The 14,088-nt window shown below is 37.1% G+C and overlaps 1 protein-coding gene across 11 annotated transcripts in view; it reads right to left on the reverse strand.

Moving 5' to 3' along the window:
• CEP135 (centrosomal protein 135) overlaps positions 1-13,972 on the reverse strand; it is a gene marked incomplete at its 3' end in the record, with an annotated part of 32,746 nt that extends 18,774 nt beyond the window's left edge. For 2 of the 11 annotated variants that reach the window (XM_083836157.1, XM_083836164.1), the window contains exons 1-14: positions 13,836-13,971; positions 12,543-12,664; positions 11,207-11,371; positions 10,379-10,569; positions 9,697-9,864; positions 8,530-8,671; positions 6,863-6,947; positions 6,345-6,473; positions 4,332-4,547; positions 3,755-3,820; positions 2,589-2,739; positions 1,417-1,610; positions 793-936; positions 85-228 (exon numbers count right to left, since the gene is read on the reverse strand). In XM_083836157.1, coding sequence (XP_083692283.1) covers positions 85-228; positions 793-936; positions 1,417-1,610; positions 2,589-2,739; positions 3,755-3,820; positions 4,332-4,547; positions 6,345-6,473; positions 6,863-6,947; positions 8,530-8,671; positions 9,697-9,864; positions 10,379-10,569; positions 11,207-11,319 — 1,743 coding nt within the window. In that variant the 5' untranslated portion in view covers positions 11,320-11,371; positions 12,543-12,664; positions 13,836-13,971. Of the gene's footprint in view, positions 1-84; positions 229-792; positions 937-1,416; positions 1,611-2,588; positions 2,740-3,754; positions 3,821-4,331; positions 4,548-6,344; positions 6,474-6,862; positions 6,948-8,529; positions 8,672-9,696; positions 9,865-10,378; positions 10,570-11,206; positions 11,372-12,542; positions 12,665-13,060; positions 13,506-13,548; positions 13,777-13,835 lie in introns of those variants that run through there. The other 9 variants (XM_083836165.1, XM_083836166.1, XM_083836162.1 and 6 more) reach the window with 8 other exon arrangements.
• Positions 13,973-14,088: the final 116 nt, after the last annotated feature.

The raw sequence follows: 14,088 nt of genomic DNA on the forward strand, positions 1-14,088 counted from the left end.
GACAGCCAGACACAAACACAGCAAAATTTCTAAGTCTTTCCCATATACCCCCTTACTGCAAGCAATGCAGCTAAAAAAACTCACCTTTATTTTTTCTTTTAGGCTTTCCTTTTCTGCCATTAGTCTTCTAAAGTCAGTCAGTGCAACGTCTCTTTCTTCTTCCACATGACTCTGAGAAACTAAATTATGTTTTGCTTCTCTTCTCAGCCTGTTTAATTCACTCTGAGACTTAAAAAAGTTATCATAGTTAGCATACATGGATTGGAATTAATATAGCCTACATGCTGACAGAAGGTTTCAATGCTGTTATTACAATAGAAGTACTATTATAGTCCTATTTTTCCCTAGATAATCAAAGTCTATTTCAAGTCACACAGTGTCATGACAACTTACGCTGCCAACATACTTGGCATTCCTCTACTGTTCCAAGTATAGACTAACTTCACTCTGTTTTCTCATCATTTAAGTACTACTACTACTTTTTTTTTTCCCAGCCTGTATACTTACCCAACTTTCTCATGCATTCTTTTGATTTTTTCCTGATCTTTCTCATTTCCAAATGCCAGTAGAAAGTTAGAATGACTTTGAAGTTAATACACAAACATTGGAACGCATGATTTTATTAACAATTTTAAAAAATAGGTACATTTTTTATTGTTCTTAGTTATTTTCCAGTAGGTCTATACTCCTCAAGTTCTATTATAGAGTGGATTTTTTTCTTTTTAAACAAGCAGTAGTAAGATAAGTGCTAATCAGTTATTTAAATGCCAATGATAAAGAATCTCTTCTTACCTGTTCATAAAGAATACTTAATCTGTCTCTTTCTGCAGTCAATAATTTGACATTGGATTGAATTTCTATCATATGTTTTTCAAATCTGTCTAACATGGACTGTAGCTCATCTCTTTCTCTGGTGATCAATCTAAGATCTTCACTCTGCAAAGTGATTAATAAAATTTAGGTTCAAATATACTAATTAAAATATTTGGATAATTAAGCAATGCAAGAAAAAAAGAACTCATACAATTAATAATACATGAAAAATATGTCTAATGAATTTTAATTCCCAGCAATGCCAGGCTTCTTGTATTATCTAACAATGAGAACTAACTGCTAAAGACAAAAAGCAAACCAGCTAACAATAAAATTTCAAACTTTTTTTTTCTGTATCATCTAATTCTATTTATTTTAAACAAACTGATCAATAATGAATTAATGTTACTGTAAAATGTGAATAGGGAAATAAAAACAAGTTCATTGAAGTTACTCACAGTTAACTTTTTATGCTAAGAACATAATTAAAAAAAAACTGCTACACATTTACTGCTACTGAAAATATATTTGAAAGCTCCCTTAATTTATTCTACAATGTTTCTGCATTATTTTTCCAGCCTGTGTTGACCATAAAATGATTACCTTTTCTGGAGTCCTACGGCTTGGGCTAGGCCTTCGTTTTATCATTTTCTGAAGATATTCTAATTCTCGCTTATAATAATCTCTGTCATCTTCTAAAGTTTTTACAAACGCATCCAGACGAGATGGAGATTTGTCTCCTAGGGCTATACCATATTCTAATCTCATTCTTTCTATTTCTAGGACAAGCTCTCGTTCTGCAGAAACAGAAATAAAACAACCGTACATAAGACTTATATAAAACAACCATATAGGAACCGTAAGAATTTCACCAGAGACATTTGCATTTGGAATGGACTAACACCCAGCAGCTGCCTTGGCACCAGAAGTCCTGGCTCACTGTTGTCTACACACGTCGGTAGTTTATTTTGCAACCAACTGAGACCTAACGGTATATTGGGGCTGTGTCAGTGTACATGCAGACTGAGGGATGTGATTATTCCCTTTTACTTACATTAGACCACATTTACAATATTGAATCCAGTTTTGTTTCCCTAGTACAAGAAAGATGTTGAGCAAGTCCAAGCTAGTTCTAAGAGCAGAATACTTGCCCTGTAAGGAATGGCTGAAGGAGCTGGGCTTGTTCTGATTAGAAAAGAGACAGCTTGTGGGGGACCTAAGAGAAGTATGACAATACCAAGAGGAGTTTATAAATAAGATGGAGCCATTTTCTTCACAGATGTGCACAGTGGGTAAATGAGAAACAATGGTGATAAATTGCTACAGGCAATAGAAGGAAAACATTTTTACTCTGAGCATAAATAAACACTGTAATGGGTTGCCTAGAGAGACTGAGAAATCTCCATCCTTGAAGGTTTTTAAAGTACAACTGGAAAAAGTCTTAAACACAGTCTGAAGTCATTCACTCAGAAAGAGTGAATAAAAACGGTTTGGGATGAAATAAATTATTTTGTAAGAAACTGCCATATTATCGTTATTAGGATGTTGAGTGGGATCAGAATTTAGTTGCAGAAGTTCAGCTTTTGGTTCTCAAAAACAGAATGAAACATGCTTTTGAGACAAAATATTTCACTTAACTTATGATTCAAGAATTTCAGTCTTCTTTTTAGTTGATATATTAGCATTATTAGTCTCTGAGTATTATTAACTGTAAGATTTTCTGTTTCAAAATTTAAAGGAACATAATTTATAGGTATCTACATTTAATCACTTACCTTTTATTTCAAAGTTTTCTGTTTTTTCTGTCAGTCTTTGTTTCTCTTGTTCAAGCTGATTTAACAGTACTTCCAGATTTTCTTTGTCATCTGTTTTTCCAAAGAGTTCTTCATTCAGCCTCTCGTTCTGTCTACGACATGAGCACAAGTCCTGCAGTAACAAGTATTATTGCAAAAAAAAACATTAGAAGTGCCAATAGATACATTTGGAAAAAGTTAATTAACATTTTGTTAAGCTTCTAGTATTCAACACTGTGTTCTTCTATTTAGCCCACATGTTTTATGTTGTAATATTTGTTAATTTGGCAATCATTCTTTATACTACTTTATGTTAAATCAATGTGAGCATTACTTCCTACACAGTTTGCAATCAGCAATGAAACAAGAAAGATTCACCCTTGCTTAATTCAACTCCTACTTCAAGAAAAAAATAGGAGCACAGTGAAATGTAAACATGGAAAAAAGTAGCAACTACAGAAACAAATACTTTTAAATGCCATTTAGAAACACTGCTGGTGTTAAAACAGATGACAGTATTGCATCTCAGTCAACTCAATCTTACAGCTTAGCAAATGCTGTTTGGTATATATTTCCTATAATTTTGTGCTCAGAAAATATTTTCATATTTTCAAGTTCATTAGAAATACTAAAACAAAACACCGTATGCAACTAGTACACAACTTGCTATATGCTAAACAGAGTTTGATCTTCAAGAAATTGGTAATGCTGTTATTTTTCATCTGGGCTACTAAACTTTGTTTCTATGTATGCAAGTAGCGCATAATTATTCATATGCTGGTGAAGAGCCAAAGTAGTTCCTACATTAAGAAAATCCTCTGGGATGTCATTATTAGTTTGTGGTAAAAATGATTATGTCAAGGAAGTTACAACTTTGGATAGCAGAAATAATAATAGCAAAAGGTATAATAAGGTCACAGGGAAGCATACTGTCTACAGAGCTTTCTTTAAGCTTAATTTTTGAAACAATATGATGTGGCTTCTTTAGCTTTTACATTTTTTACATTACTTTAAGAGAATTTGGGGATACTATTAAAGTTTTCCTTTAAAAAAGCATTGTTGAATTTTATAATAAATGAAAGAAACGTGGATTACAGAATGATAAAAATACTACAAAGAATACTTGAATAGAAAGCATTTTTACTTACTGATTTAAGCCTTGCTATTGTTTCTTCAAGATCCTGTATTTCACCGTCTTTTCTTTCAATTTCTTTCTACAAACCAAAATTAACTTTTATGTTAAAAGTTACATATCCAAAATAACAATTCCTTTGTTATAAAAAATTAAGCAAATGGATACATTTTTTAAGAAATAAAGTATTATTATCTCCTTGCAATTTGCCAAAATTTATGTTCACATATCCACTAAAGCTCCTATGAACGGCAAGTACATAAAACTTGCAACATATACACTCATTTTGAGCACAACTAATAAATGAATTGTTGCATGACTCTTAGAAGAAAAAAACACCCTCCAAACACAGGCATCACTCTTGCAAATGTCTGTTACCTATCAACAGTTTAAGGTATCTCAGAATTTTGTTTCATACTGAACTAACAGAAGAAGGAAGACAGACTGCCTCTTAACTAAGTTAATCTCACCCAATACAGTAATGAGACAAAATTGCTGTGATTCGTCTTCCTTTAGCCAATAACTTGTTGCAATTTTAAAAAAGTCACCCGAAAGCTAAGCAGATCCTACTCTTGTAAAACGTCATTGATTACCTTTGCTTCTCCTATTTCTTTATCTGCAGTCTCAAGTACAATTTCCTTGTGTCTTTCCAACTGCTGTGCCAGATGGTCTATTTCATTCAGTTCTTGACACAGTTCTTCATTTTTATTGCTTAAGTGCACAACCTCGCTAGTCACATTTTGTTTGGTGTCCAAGAGGTCTTGAATGCGATTTTCAAGTTCTTTGTTTGTTTGCTGAAGATATTCAACCTAAAAGATATTTTTCATTAAAATGTTAATGTGTTGTTAAAATGGACAGCAAAAGCTCCTCCCAGTCTTCTGAAATGCAGTATTTCTATATCCATGGTATAAAAGGGATATCCTGTTAAAAATGACTGATTTTCTATTCTTAGAAATTAATAAATATCAACATGAAAAGAATATGATTTTACAGGTGTGCAAGGTGAAGGAATTCATTACTATACTGTTCTTTACATAGGTTCCAAACCCTGAGTTTTACTCTAAAAACAAAACATTAAAAAGCAGAGATCAGTATAGAAACCTGTCTTGGGCATCAGTCTGGTAGACACAGCGCACTTAATGTTTCCCTGAATTTCACAAGATGTGAAAACAGTTTCTGCTGTCCACCTTTCCAGTATATTTGCTAGGCTTAATTTCGCTGTTACTCCTTCACAAAAACGAAGCTTTACAGATCAGATTCCCCAAATCTAGCTTGCCTCCAACATAGGTCTGCACCTTAAACACAACATTCCAGAAATCCTGCTCTAGAGACATTGTTTTTCCCAGTATACCTTTCCCTGCAAGTACAGGGAAGAGAGGCAGAGACACAGAGTAGGAAAAAAAACCATATAAACAATAAATTACACTGTGTGGGGAAATGGGAGCCTGAAATACCTTGAAAAACATAAAAAAGTGCTGCACTTCCATCTCCACACAACTTTCCTCAAAACTCCAGAAAGAAGTGTTGCTGTAGGCCCAGAAGACAGTCTGAGCCTTCCCATAGCCATAAATGCTACTATGCAGAAATATCCATCTGTTTATACTCAGAGAGTAAAAGTGGTATGTTGGCACCGAGCCTGAACAAATAGCCTCAATGGCCCAAAATCAGCTCTGTGAAGCTCTGGAAATACAGCATAGACACCTGGGCTCACTCTTGTTACAATCAATATGTCATCAGCACAACTTACTAATTCAGGATCACTTTCCTGCTTTGGCAGGGGGGTTGGACCCGATGATCTCTTGAGGTCCCTTCCAACCCCTACAATTCTGTGAATACAGCAGTACTGCTTCCAAGTCATTGCTCATACCATATTTTTGCAGCACTTCTAATAAGCTCCACAGCCTGGCTCTGTGTGTCACTGTACACTATATACAAACAGTATACAAATGGTATACAGATGGTATAAATCCAGAGATGGACTATACTTGATCTGTATTCCTGCCTGCCTTGTATTTGTTTTGGAAATTCTCATTTTGAGACCAATATCAAATGCATGCTAATACACACATTAAATACAAACATCTTTATTTAAGCTCATCCTTTCCTTGCAAGTCTATGTTGGAGTAAAGGTGAGGACCATTTGAGTTAAAGATGATTCCTTGCTATCCGATGGGATTACTTGCAGGACTACTCCTCTTCATAAGTACATATACCAATGTTAGTTCCTAAAAACATAAATGGAATGTACGCACATACAAAAAAAATTCCTAAAGAGAATAAGGACTTTTAAATTTAGTCAAAACAGTGTATCAAACAAATCTCCTGAATACTCTCAGATTAGAATTACTATACACAGATGTGAATTCATAGAATTATTTACAAAAAAGAAACAGGCTTTTAAAACAAGAAATGAAATTTATTTAGAGAAGGAAGACTACCACCTGAAAAGTAACATGAGTTAAATTGGTTGATTTTATACCTAATAGTGATTTTCTTAAAAAATGACCTAGAAGTTGTTGGGTTTTGTTCTGTTGTTGTTTTTTTTGTCTTTTAGACTGCTTGTATTTTGTGAAGTTTTGACTAACCAACAGTAATTAATCCATTACCTGCAAATTTAAATGGGCAATAAGCTTCTCATTACATTTACTTCTCGATTCCAGAGAGATAACCTCATGAGAACGACCACCATCCAATGCTAGCATTAGGCGTTCTATTTCTTTGTCTCTAAGCTCAACCTTCAAGGAAAAAAGAAAATCTGTATTATCTTCTACAGCATTTAACAGAACCTTTGTTCTGATAAACACCCATGTAACATTCAGTGAGATGCCCCTAATAAGGATTTTTTTTTAATTTAATATTCAATTTTCTTGTATTATGGATTTTTGTGAACAAAGTGACTTCTCTGACATAAGACTAAATGAATTAAACTATATTTGTGCGGAAAAAAAATTTGAAACAAGTCCTAGCAGAGGAAAGAAACATCTCAATTTGTGCAAGTTAGAATAGTAGTATTTCACAACCCCTACAATGCTTTAACAATGAGGTTAAAATAAAAATAAAATCAACATCATTTCGAGGGCTACTACAGCCAAATAATTATTAAAAAACACAACTGTAAACATACCTGCTTGCTGTAATTTTTCATTCCACTTTCAGATATCTCCAGTTTTTCCTGTAGCTCTGTTACTTCTGACTGAAGTTCATGAATTCTGAAATGTAGCAATATACCGTTTATGTGGATTCACGGGATAATCACACACGCACACAAATTCAATACTAGTATTTTCTCTTTGCTCCTGAATGGAAAAATTTCACTAAAAGAAAACAAAACAAAAAAAAAGGAGGAAATTCTTCACTCAAAGGGTGGTGAGGCACTAGAACAGGTTGCCCAGAGGTTGTGGATGCCTCATCCCTGGAGGTGTTCAAGGCCAGGCTGGATGGGGCCCTGGGCAACCTGGTCTGGTGGCTGGCATCCCTGCCCATGGCAGGGGGTTGGAACTGGATAGTCTTTAAGGTCCCTTCCAATCCGAGCCATTCTATGATTCTACGAAAATAGTTTTGTTGATTTAAAATGTTAATTCTGAAGCTGTTGTTTGAGATACTGTGGCAGGTTGAACTTGCTTGGCTGTCAGACGCCCAACCAGCTCTTCTGTCACTCCCCCTCCTGAACAGGATAGGGGGAGAAAATAAGATGAAAATAAAAGGTCATGGGCTGAGATAAAGGCAGGCCCATCGCTTATGAATTACTGCAAAACAGACTCAACTTGGGGAAGATTAATTTAATTTACTACAAATCAAAATAGAGTAGGATGCTGAAAAACAAAGACAAACCAAAACCACTTCTCCTACCACCAGTTCCTCCTAGACTCAACTTCACTCGTTCATTCCTGACTATTCTACCTCCTCCCGTCCTCAAGCAGTTGAAAATGGGAGTTGTGGTCAGTTCACAATGCTTGGTCTCCGCAGCTCATTCCTCATCACACTTTTCCCCTGCTCTGGCATGGTGCCCCTCCTATGGGATACCGCTCTTCAAAACCTGCTCCAGTGTGGGTTCCTCTTCATGGGCCACAAGTCCTGCCAGGTGTCTGCTCCTGCATGGGCTCTCCCTCCACAGGCTGTAGCTTCCTTCAGGGCATATCAGCCTGCTCTGGTGTTGTGTCCTCCATGGGCTAACACCATGAATATCTGCTCCAGTGTGGCCCTCTGTGGGCAGCAGGGGGACAGCCTGCTCCATCGCGGTTTTCTCCATGGGCTTCAGAGGAATCTCTGCTCCAGCACTTGGAGCACTGTCTCCTCCTCCTTCTTCACTGACCTTGGTGTCAGGATTGTTTCTCACATTCTTCTCACTCCTCTCTCTAACAGGCACTGTGATTTTTTTTTAACCTGTTCTTGAATATATTCTCACAGAAACACCGTTAGATTGGCTGGTGGGCTCAGCTTTGGCCAGCAGTGGCTTCATTTTGCAGCCAGTTTGCTCCTATACAAAACATTACATCTGGCTTTTTTCCAAGATCCCTCATTTAAAATTCAGTATAAGAGTAGAACTAGTGTAGAAATTTAAGAGAAATCCTTTATGGAAATAAGTAGCTTATTAAATATCCTTGCAAATTCACCATAGGCAGCACAGTCAATCATTAAGTAAAATCCTAGTTAAGAACTATAGTGTTATTAAAATATCTTGAAATACCATTTTTTCCCCAGACAGAATTTTAAATGCAGAAAAGGATGCAGAAATCCCAGCAGCACATATTTCATGTCTATGCTTCAAGATTTAAAAATTCTTTAGCTCACCGATTATCTGCCACCTGAAGAAGGTCTGCGATGTAAGGATCCTCTGGCTGAGGAACTGGGTAGGCACTAACGCCCGATGGGGGGACAGGTTGGTCTATCTGCATGCGCTGACGCCTGAATGGAATGTTTCTTTTTCTGCCACCTAAAAAAGTCCAAACACGGATGCCTATTACTTGGAGTTTACAAGGGAGTCTTCTCCTTTTATGCTAAATGAAATGTCATATTTATTCCACTGCTTCTAACTGGCACAATGCAAGACTGTAATCTTTAGTGTAATAAGTTGATGAAATTTGCACATTTGAGACAACACAACTCTTGCAGGTTAGTATCAGTTTTGAAATAAGGAAACACACAAAGTCCGCTATAAGTAATTTTCCCCAGTGTGTAAGTCCCTAAATACTCTACAGCTCAAACTTCTTCAATCTGTTACTGGTTTACCTTCCCTCCAGATTAGACAGTAACTATAAGCATTAAGGGTCTTTAATAAGAATTATGCAGAGAAAGACTTTGACTCTTTAAAGAAAAGAAACACCTACTCAGCAACACAGAAAAAAGCAAGAAGACAGAGAACAGGAAAAGTAAGGAAAGAAAGACAGGAACAGGTTTATTAACAAAAGAGGGGATACCCAGGTGGCGGTCATTTTGTATTGTTAAGTAGTTCCACTAACAGTTAAAGAAAGCAACTAAAAAAGCTAAGTTAAAACAACACAGAAGGAAGCCATTTTGTCTTCACATTTAAGAACTATTTTATGACTGAATAAACTTCTGCATTGTTTACAATGTTTTCTTTCCTTCCATCCTATTGTCATTGAGTACATGAATAAACTTCTATCAGGCAGAGTGGGTTCTTTGCTTGCAGGTTAATGTTATATTAAAAACAAAGCAAAACAGTATTGCCAGAGGGAAAAATTACTCTTTGTTATACAATTAAATAAGAATGTACAGTATTTGATGATGCAGTATGGAAAAATCCTAGAAGAGTGGTGAATCCTAGAAGAGTGGTGAAGCATACTTCACTGCAGAAAGACAGACAAAAGCATCTTTAAGGGGAAGGACTTGAAATGCAGAAAGGTATGAAAAACAGAGTTACTATGAAAAGATTATGTTCTAAAGAGACAAAAAAAAGCCTAGAGGAAAGTTAAAGTATTTATAATTATTTACACGCACCAGGTGTTTGCACCACTGCTTGCAGATTCTTCTCCTGAAGCTGCTGAATTTTTTCAGTCTTGGATTTGTTCTCTTTTTCCAGACTTTTAATTTTATGCACATACTGGTTATTCAGAAATCTTAAGTCAGCTGTTTCATGTTCAACCCTCCTTAAGTTGGCTTTCAAGTCTTTAAAGGAAAGAAAGAGCAATTTTATCTTTCTTATTCATTATTATTTTTCCTAGTAGCACCAAAATAGGTATTAAAACTAAGCTTATATTCTTCTTCTATAACATGAAGTTTCCAAATACGTGTTTTTCCAAATTCCAATTCACGTGTTTATGTATATATACAGACACAAATATATGTTTAAACATACAAAAAACCCTTTGTAGAATAAAAGCAAATTTAACAACAGTATTTATTTACTTTAAATTAAAAAGTAGCATTTCAAAGTATGAAAGCGTATATTAGAAAGTTCTAACAGTTTCATGTTTGATTAAAATAATGACTTGCTGGACCTCAGAAGCTTTTTAATCACTAAGAAATATCTGCATATGAGCCTTAATTTAGTAAAGGCACTAAAGTCAATAACCACTCACAAGCATAAGAACAGATATGTGAATCTGCAGATTTGTCCACCATTTTATTTTGACACTGATGGATTAGAAAAAGTACCTTTTTTTAAAATTATTATTATTACCTTTAACGTGACGATCAGATTGCTCTTTCAGTTTTAGTATTTCCAAATGTAGCTCATTATTTTCCCTGGTAAGTTTAGCATTCTCTGTCTTATAAGGTTCTAAAATAGCATCATAATTGCTGAACTCTTTTTCGATTTTTCCAGCAGATAATTTTGCACTGCGCAGGCTCTCTGTTGTATGAACAAGATCACTAGAATCAAGGAGCATCGGACATGTTAGGAATGTTGTCAGCCTCTAAACCGCAGATTCAAATATTTATTAGGAGCTTAGAAACAAAACCTGTTGCCCAAGACCACTGTAAAGCACTGGTCTTAGGCAACACGGTTCTTAAGCGTAGAACAAATGGGTTCCAAGAAGGGCAAAGAGAACATTCACGTAAGAAAAACTGAAACATGGGAATCATCCACTAGGAAAGAACAGGACAAATATAAAAAATAAAGCTATGGGGAAAGCGTATCAGGAGTTTACATGTGATGATTCAAAAGTCTGTTTTCTACATAAAGTGAGAAATTCACAGCTGTCCAAATAACTCCAAACACTATGTACATAGTAGCACTTGAACCACAGAAGAAAGCTATAGTCGAGAATTAAAAAGATCAGAAGGTTACTAGTATTTATAGATTGTTGAGATAATTACAGAGATTACCAGTAAGTAGATATAAAAACTTCTGTGAACATCAAATTAGGGGATAGAGTCTAAACCCATCTACTAGACACCAGAATGAGACAAATAGTGTTTAGATTAAGCATTTTCCCTCATGTCAAAAATTAAACAATGTCTCCTATATGATTATGATTTTTTTTTTAACAGAGTCTTCTTTGAATACCTGAAAAGCTTTTCCACCAAAGGTAAGCTCTCCAGTCCCAGTGGCTGCCGATAGCCCAGCTGATCTAGACGTTTCCTGAGATTAACGAACTTCCTCTCTGCTGCTGTAGTCATTGTAAACACACCTCCAAAGTGGCTTTTCTAACACCCAGGAAAAATAGGACACCTGTAAAACATCGTCTGTTACAGCATTTCTTCTTTACAGCAGGAATAATGCAGAAAATATTAATGAAAAGTAATTTATTGCATACTAAATACAGCATTTAAGCATGTTCTGAAAACTTAGGTAAACCAAAGCAGAATTACTGGGCATCTAAAAAGCTTTCATAATATTTATATCTTTCTTTTAAAATTAATATTTGCCGTGGCAATTAATTATCTCTTTCTGAGCATTTCCTAACATCTTAAGAGTCCAAACATGGACTTCTCTTTCCAGAACTGAACTCAGAAAAGATCCTTCCGTGGAAATGTGGGAAGACTAAGTAGATTCTGATTTTTTGAATCATCACAGCATCTTTTACAATCCAAATTGACACATTACCCCCAAAAACCCATATACTACAATTCATGGATCAGGTTGGTTGGTTTTGTTTTTTTGACTGATTAGTTTTTTGTTCATTTGTTTATTATTGATATGATCTAAAAGGGGTCTAGATCAACACTACGGTATCTGAATCCAGAGGAATTTTTTTGCCATAGGCATTTGAAGAAGGAAGTAGTTTTACATTGTTAAATACTTCTGAATTCAGGGATATAGTAAGAAATTGAAGACTAAAGTTGATGCTTCTCAAATACATGAAAACATCTCCTCAGTAGTTAGAAATATTAATGTCCATAAAACACTTCCCCTTATGTTTCTTCAGAAGATTCATTATTAGCTTACTCTTCACACAGGTGAACACCTGAGCAGCCAAACTGCCAATCAGAGGAAGCATTATTTGCATTTTGTATGAAGGGGAAAGAAAACTGTTATTTAAAACATGCTGTTTCACAATTCCCCATTTTTAAAAAGATACTAAACAGATATAACAATGTATTTGAAAATAAAAGTATTAATGGATAATAAAATGAGAAAACATGCAATTTTCTCTCATGTTTGAGGCAGAAAAGTAAAATCTCATCATTTCATAACAGATTAAATAGGTCTAGGAAGAGGACAAAATTTGCCAGGTATCCTCAATGAGTGAGAGAAAAATCACCACTCTTAGGAGCATCTGTTCCCAGGTACTACTAAACCGAAGTGCTTCATTCAGGACCTTGAGGAGGCAAGAGCAGGGAAAACAACACCTCATTACACGTTGTACTGGGATGGTTAGAGGAGGAGGAGGCACACTTACTTCCTCTAAGTGGTAACTGTTAGTGAGAAGTCATTCTTGTAAATACTCTTTGTTCTCCTTTGACAGCCAAAGATTAAACTGAAAGTGACGATCTTGGTGTTTCAGCAACAATGTTGAGCATTCTGTGTTGAATTCAGGAAAGCAGTGACTGTTATTGTATCTAGATACATTCTCACAAATCCATCTTTCTTACTAGAGAAGCAAGCTGATAACTCTTGAGCACATCTTTTCCTTTAGAAGAACCTTATCAGTTGAAAAGATCAGTCAAAGTGGTTAATCAGACTTGAATTAATAGCTCATGTTTGGGAAAAAGAAAGGGTTTTTCCATTAATCACATTAGGAGAGCTTTACAGAAGAAACACAGCAAAGATGAGGCTTGGTAGCAGAAGACATAATATGGTCATGGAGACATAGAAGAAAGAGAAGACAACACGGCTGGCAATGGGACACTAAGAAATTAGCATGGGTAAGTATATATGCTATGAAATTAAATTCTTTGTTGGGTCAGCAACACTAACATCAAGAATGATGAACTAGAGTTTCCAGTCTTGGTTCCGAGAAATACCAAAATTCGCTTTCCATTCATCAGAACAAAGACGCTGAAGACATTTCTGCTGTGAAAGATGTTCACAAAGAAATCTGTTCCTGTACTGTAACTGTCACAGAGCTCATTCTGCTATAAAGACCTAGTTATGTTTTCACGCAAGTAAAATGGGCGCCATGGGGACCAAGCAGAGAATCATAGAATCATTAGGGTTGGAAAAGACCTCCAAGACCGTCTGGTCCAACCATCCCCCTACCAGCAATGTCACCCACAAACCATGTCCCTAAGCACCACGTCCAACCTTTCCTTGAACACCCCCAGGGACGGTGACTCCACCACCTCCCTGGGCAACCCGTCCCAGTGCCTGACTGCTCTTTCTGAGAAGAAATGTCTCCTAACTTCCCATCTGAACCTCCCCTGGCACAACTTGAGGCCATTCCCTCTAGGCCTATCATTAATTACCCGTGAGAAGAGGCCGACCCCCAGCTCCCCACACCTTCCTTTCAGCTGGTTGTAGAGAGCAATGAGGTCTCCCCTGAGCCTCCTCTTCTCCAGACTGAACAACCCCAGCTCCCTCAGCCGCTCCTCACAGGACTTGTGCTCCAAGCCCTTCACTGGCTTCGCAGCCCTACTCTGGACGCGCTCCAGGGCCTGGATTCTCCATTCAAGAGCTCCCAGCAGCCGCCCCCCAGCGGGAGGAGCCCTCACGCCGCCGCCCCGTTACCCCCCCCCCCCCCCCGGCCCCGTACCGTTACGGCCGAGCCGCGCCAGGGCAGCTCCCGGTTTGAAAATGGCGCGCGGAGCACCCGCCGCTTCCGCCCCGTCACCGCGGCAACGCGGCACGCGCCCCCGCCCCCGCCGCCAGCCCGACCAACCGCCGCCCGCCCCGCCTCTTCCCGCGAGGCCGGCAGCTCTCGCGCTGTGAGGGGACGCGGCCCTGCCCCTTTTACCTCAGCACCCGCAGCTATAAGAATGGAAATCGCTCCCCATTTTTTCCCTTTT

This window comes from Anser anser, assembly GCF_964211835.1.
Source record: "Anser anser genome assembly, chromosome: 4".
Lineage (NCBI taxonomy): Eukaryota > Metazoa > Chordata > Aves > Anseriformes > Anatidae > Anser > Anser anser.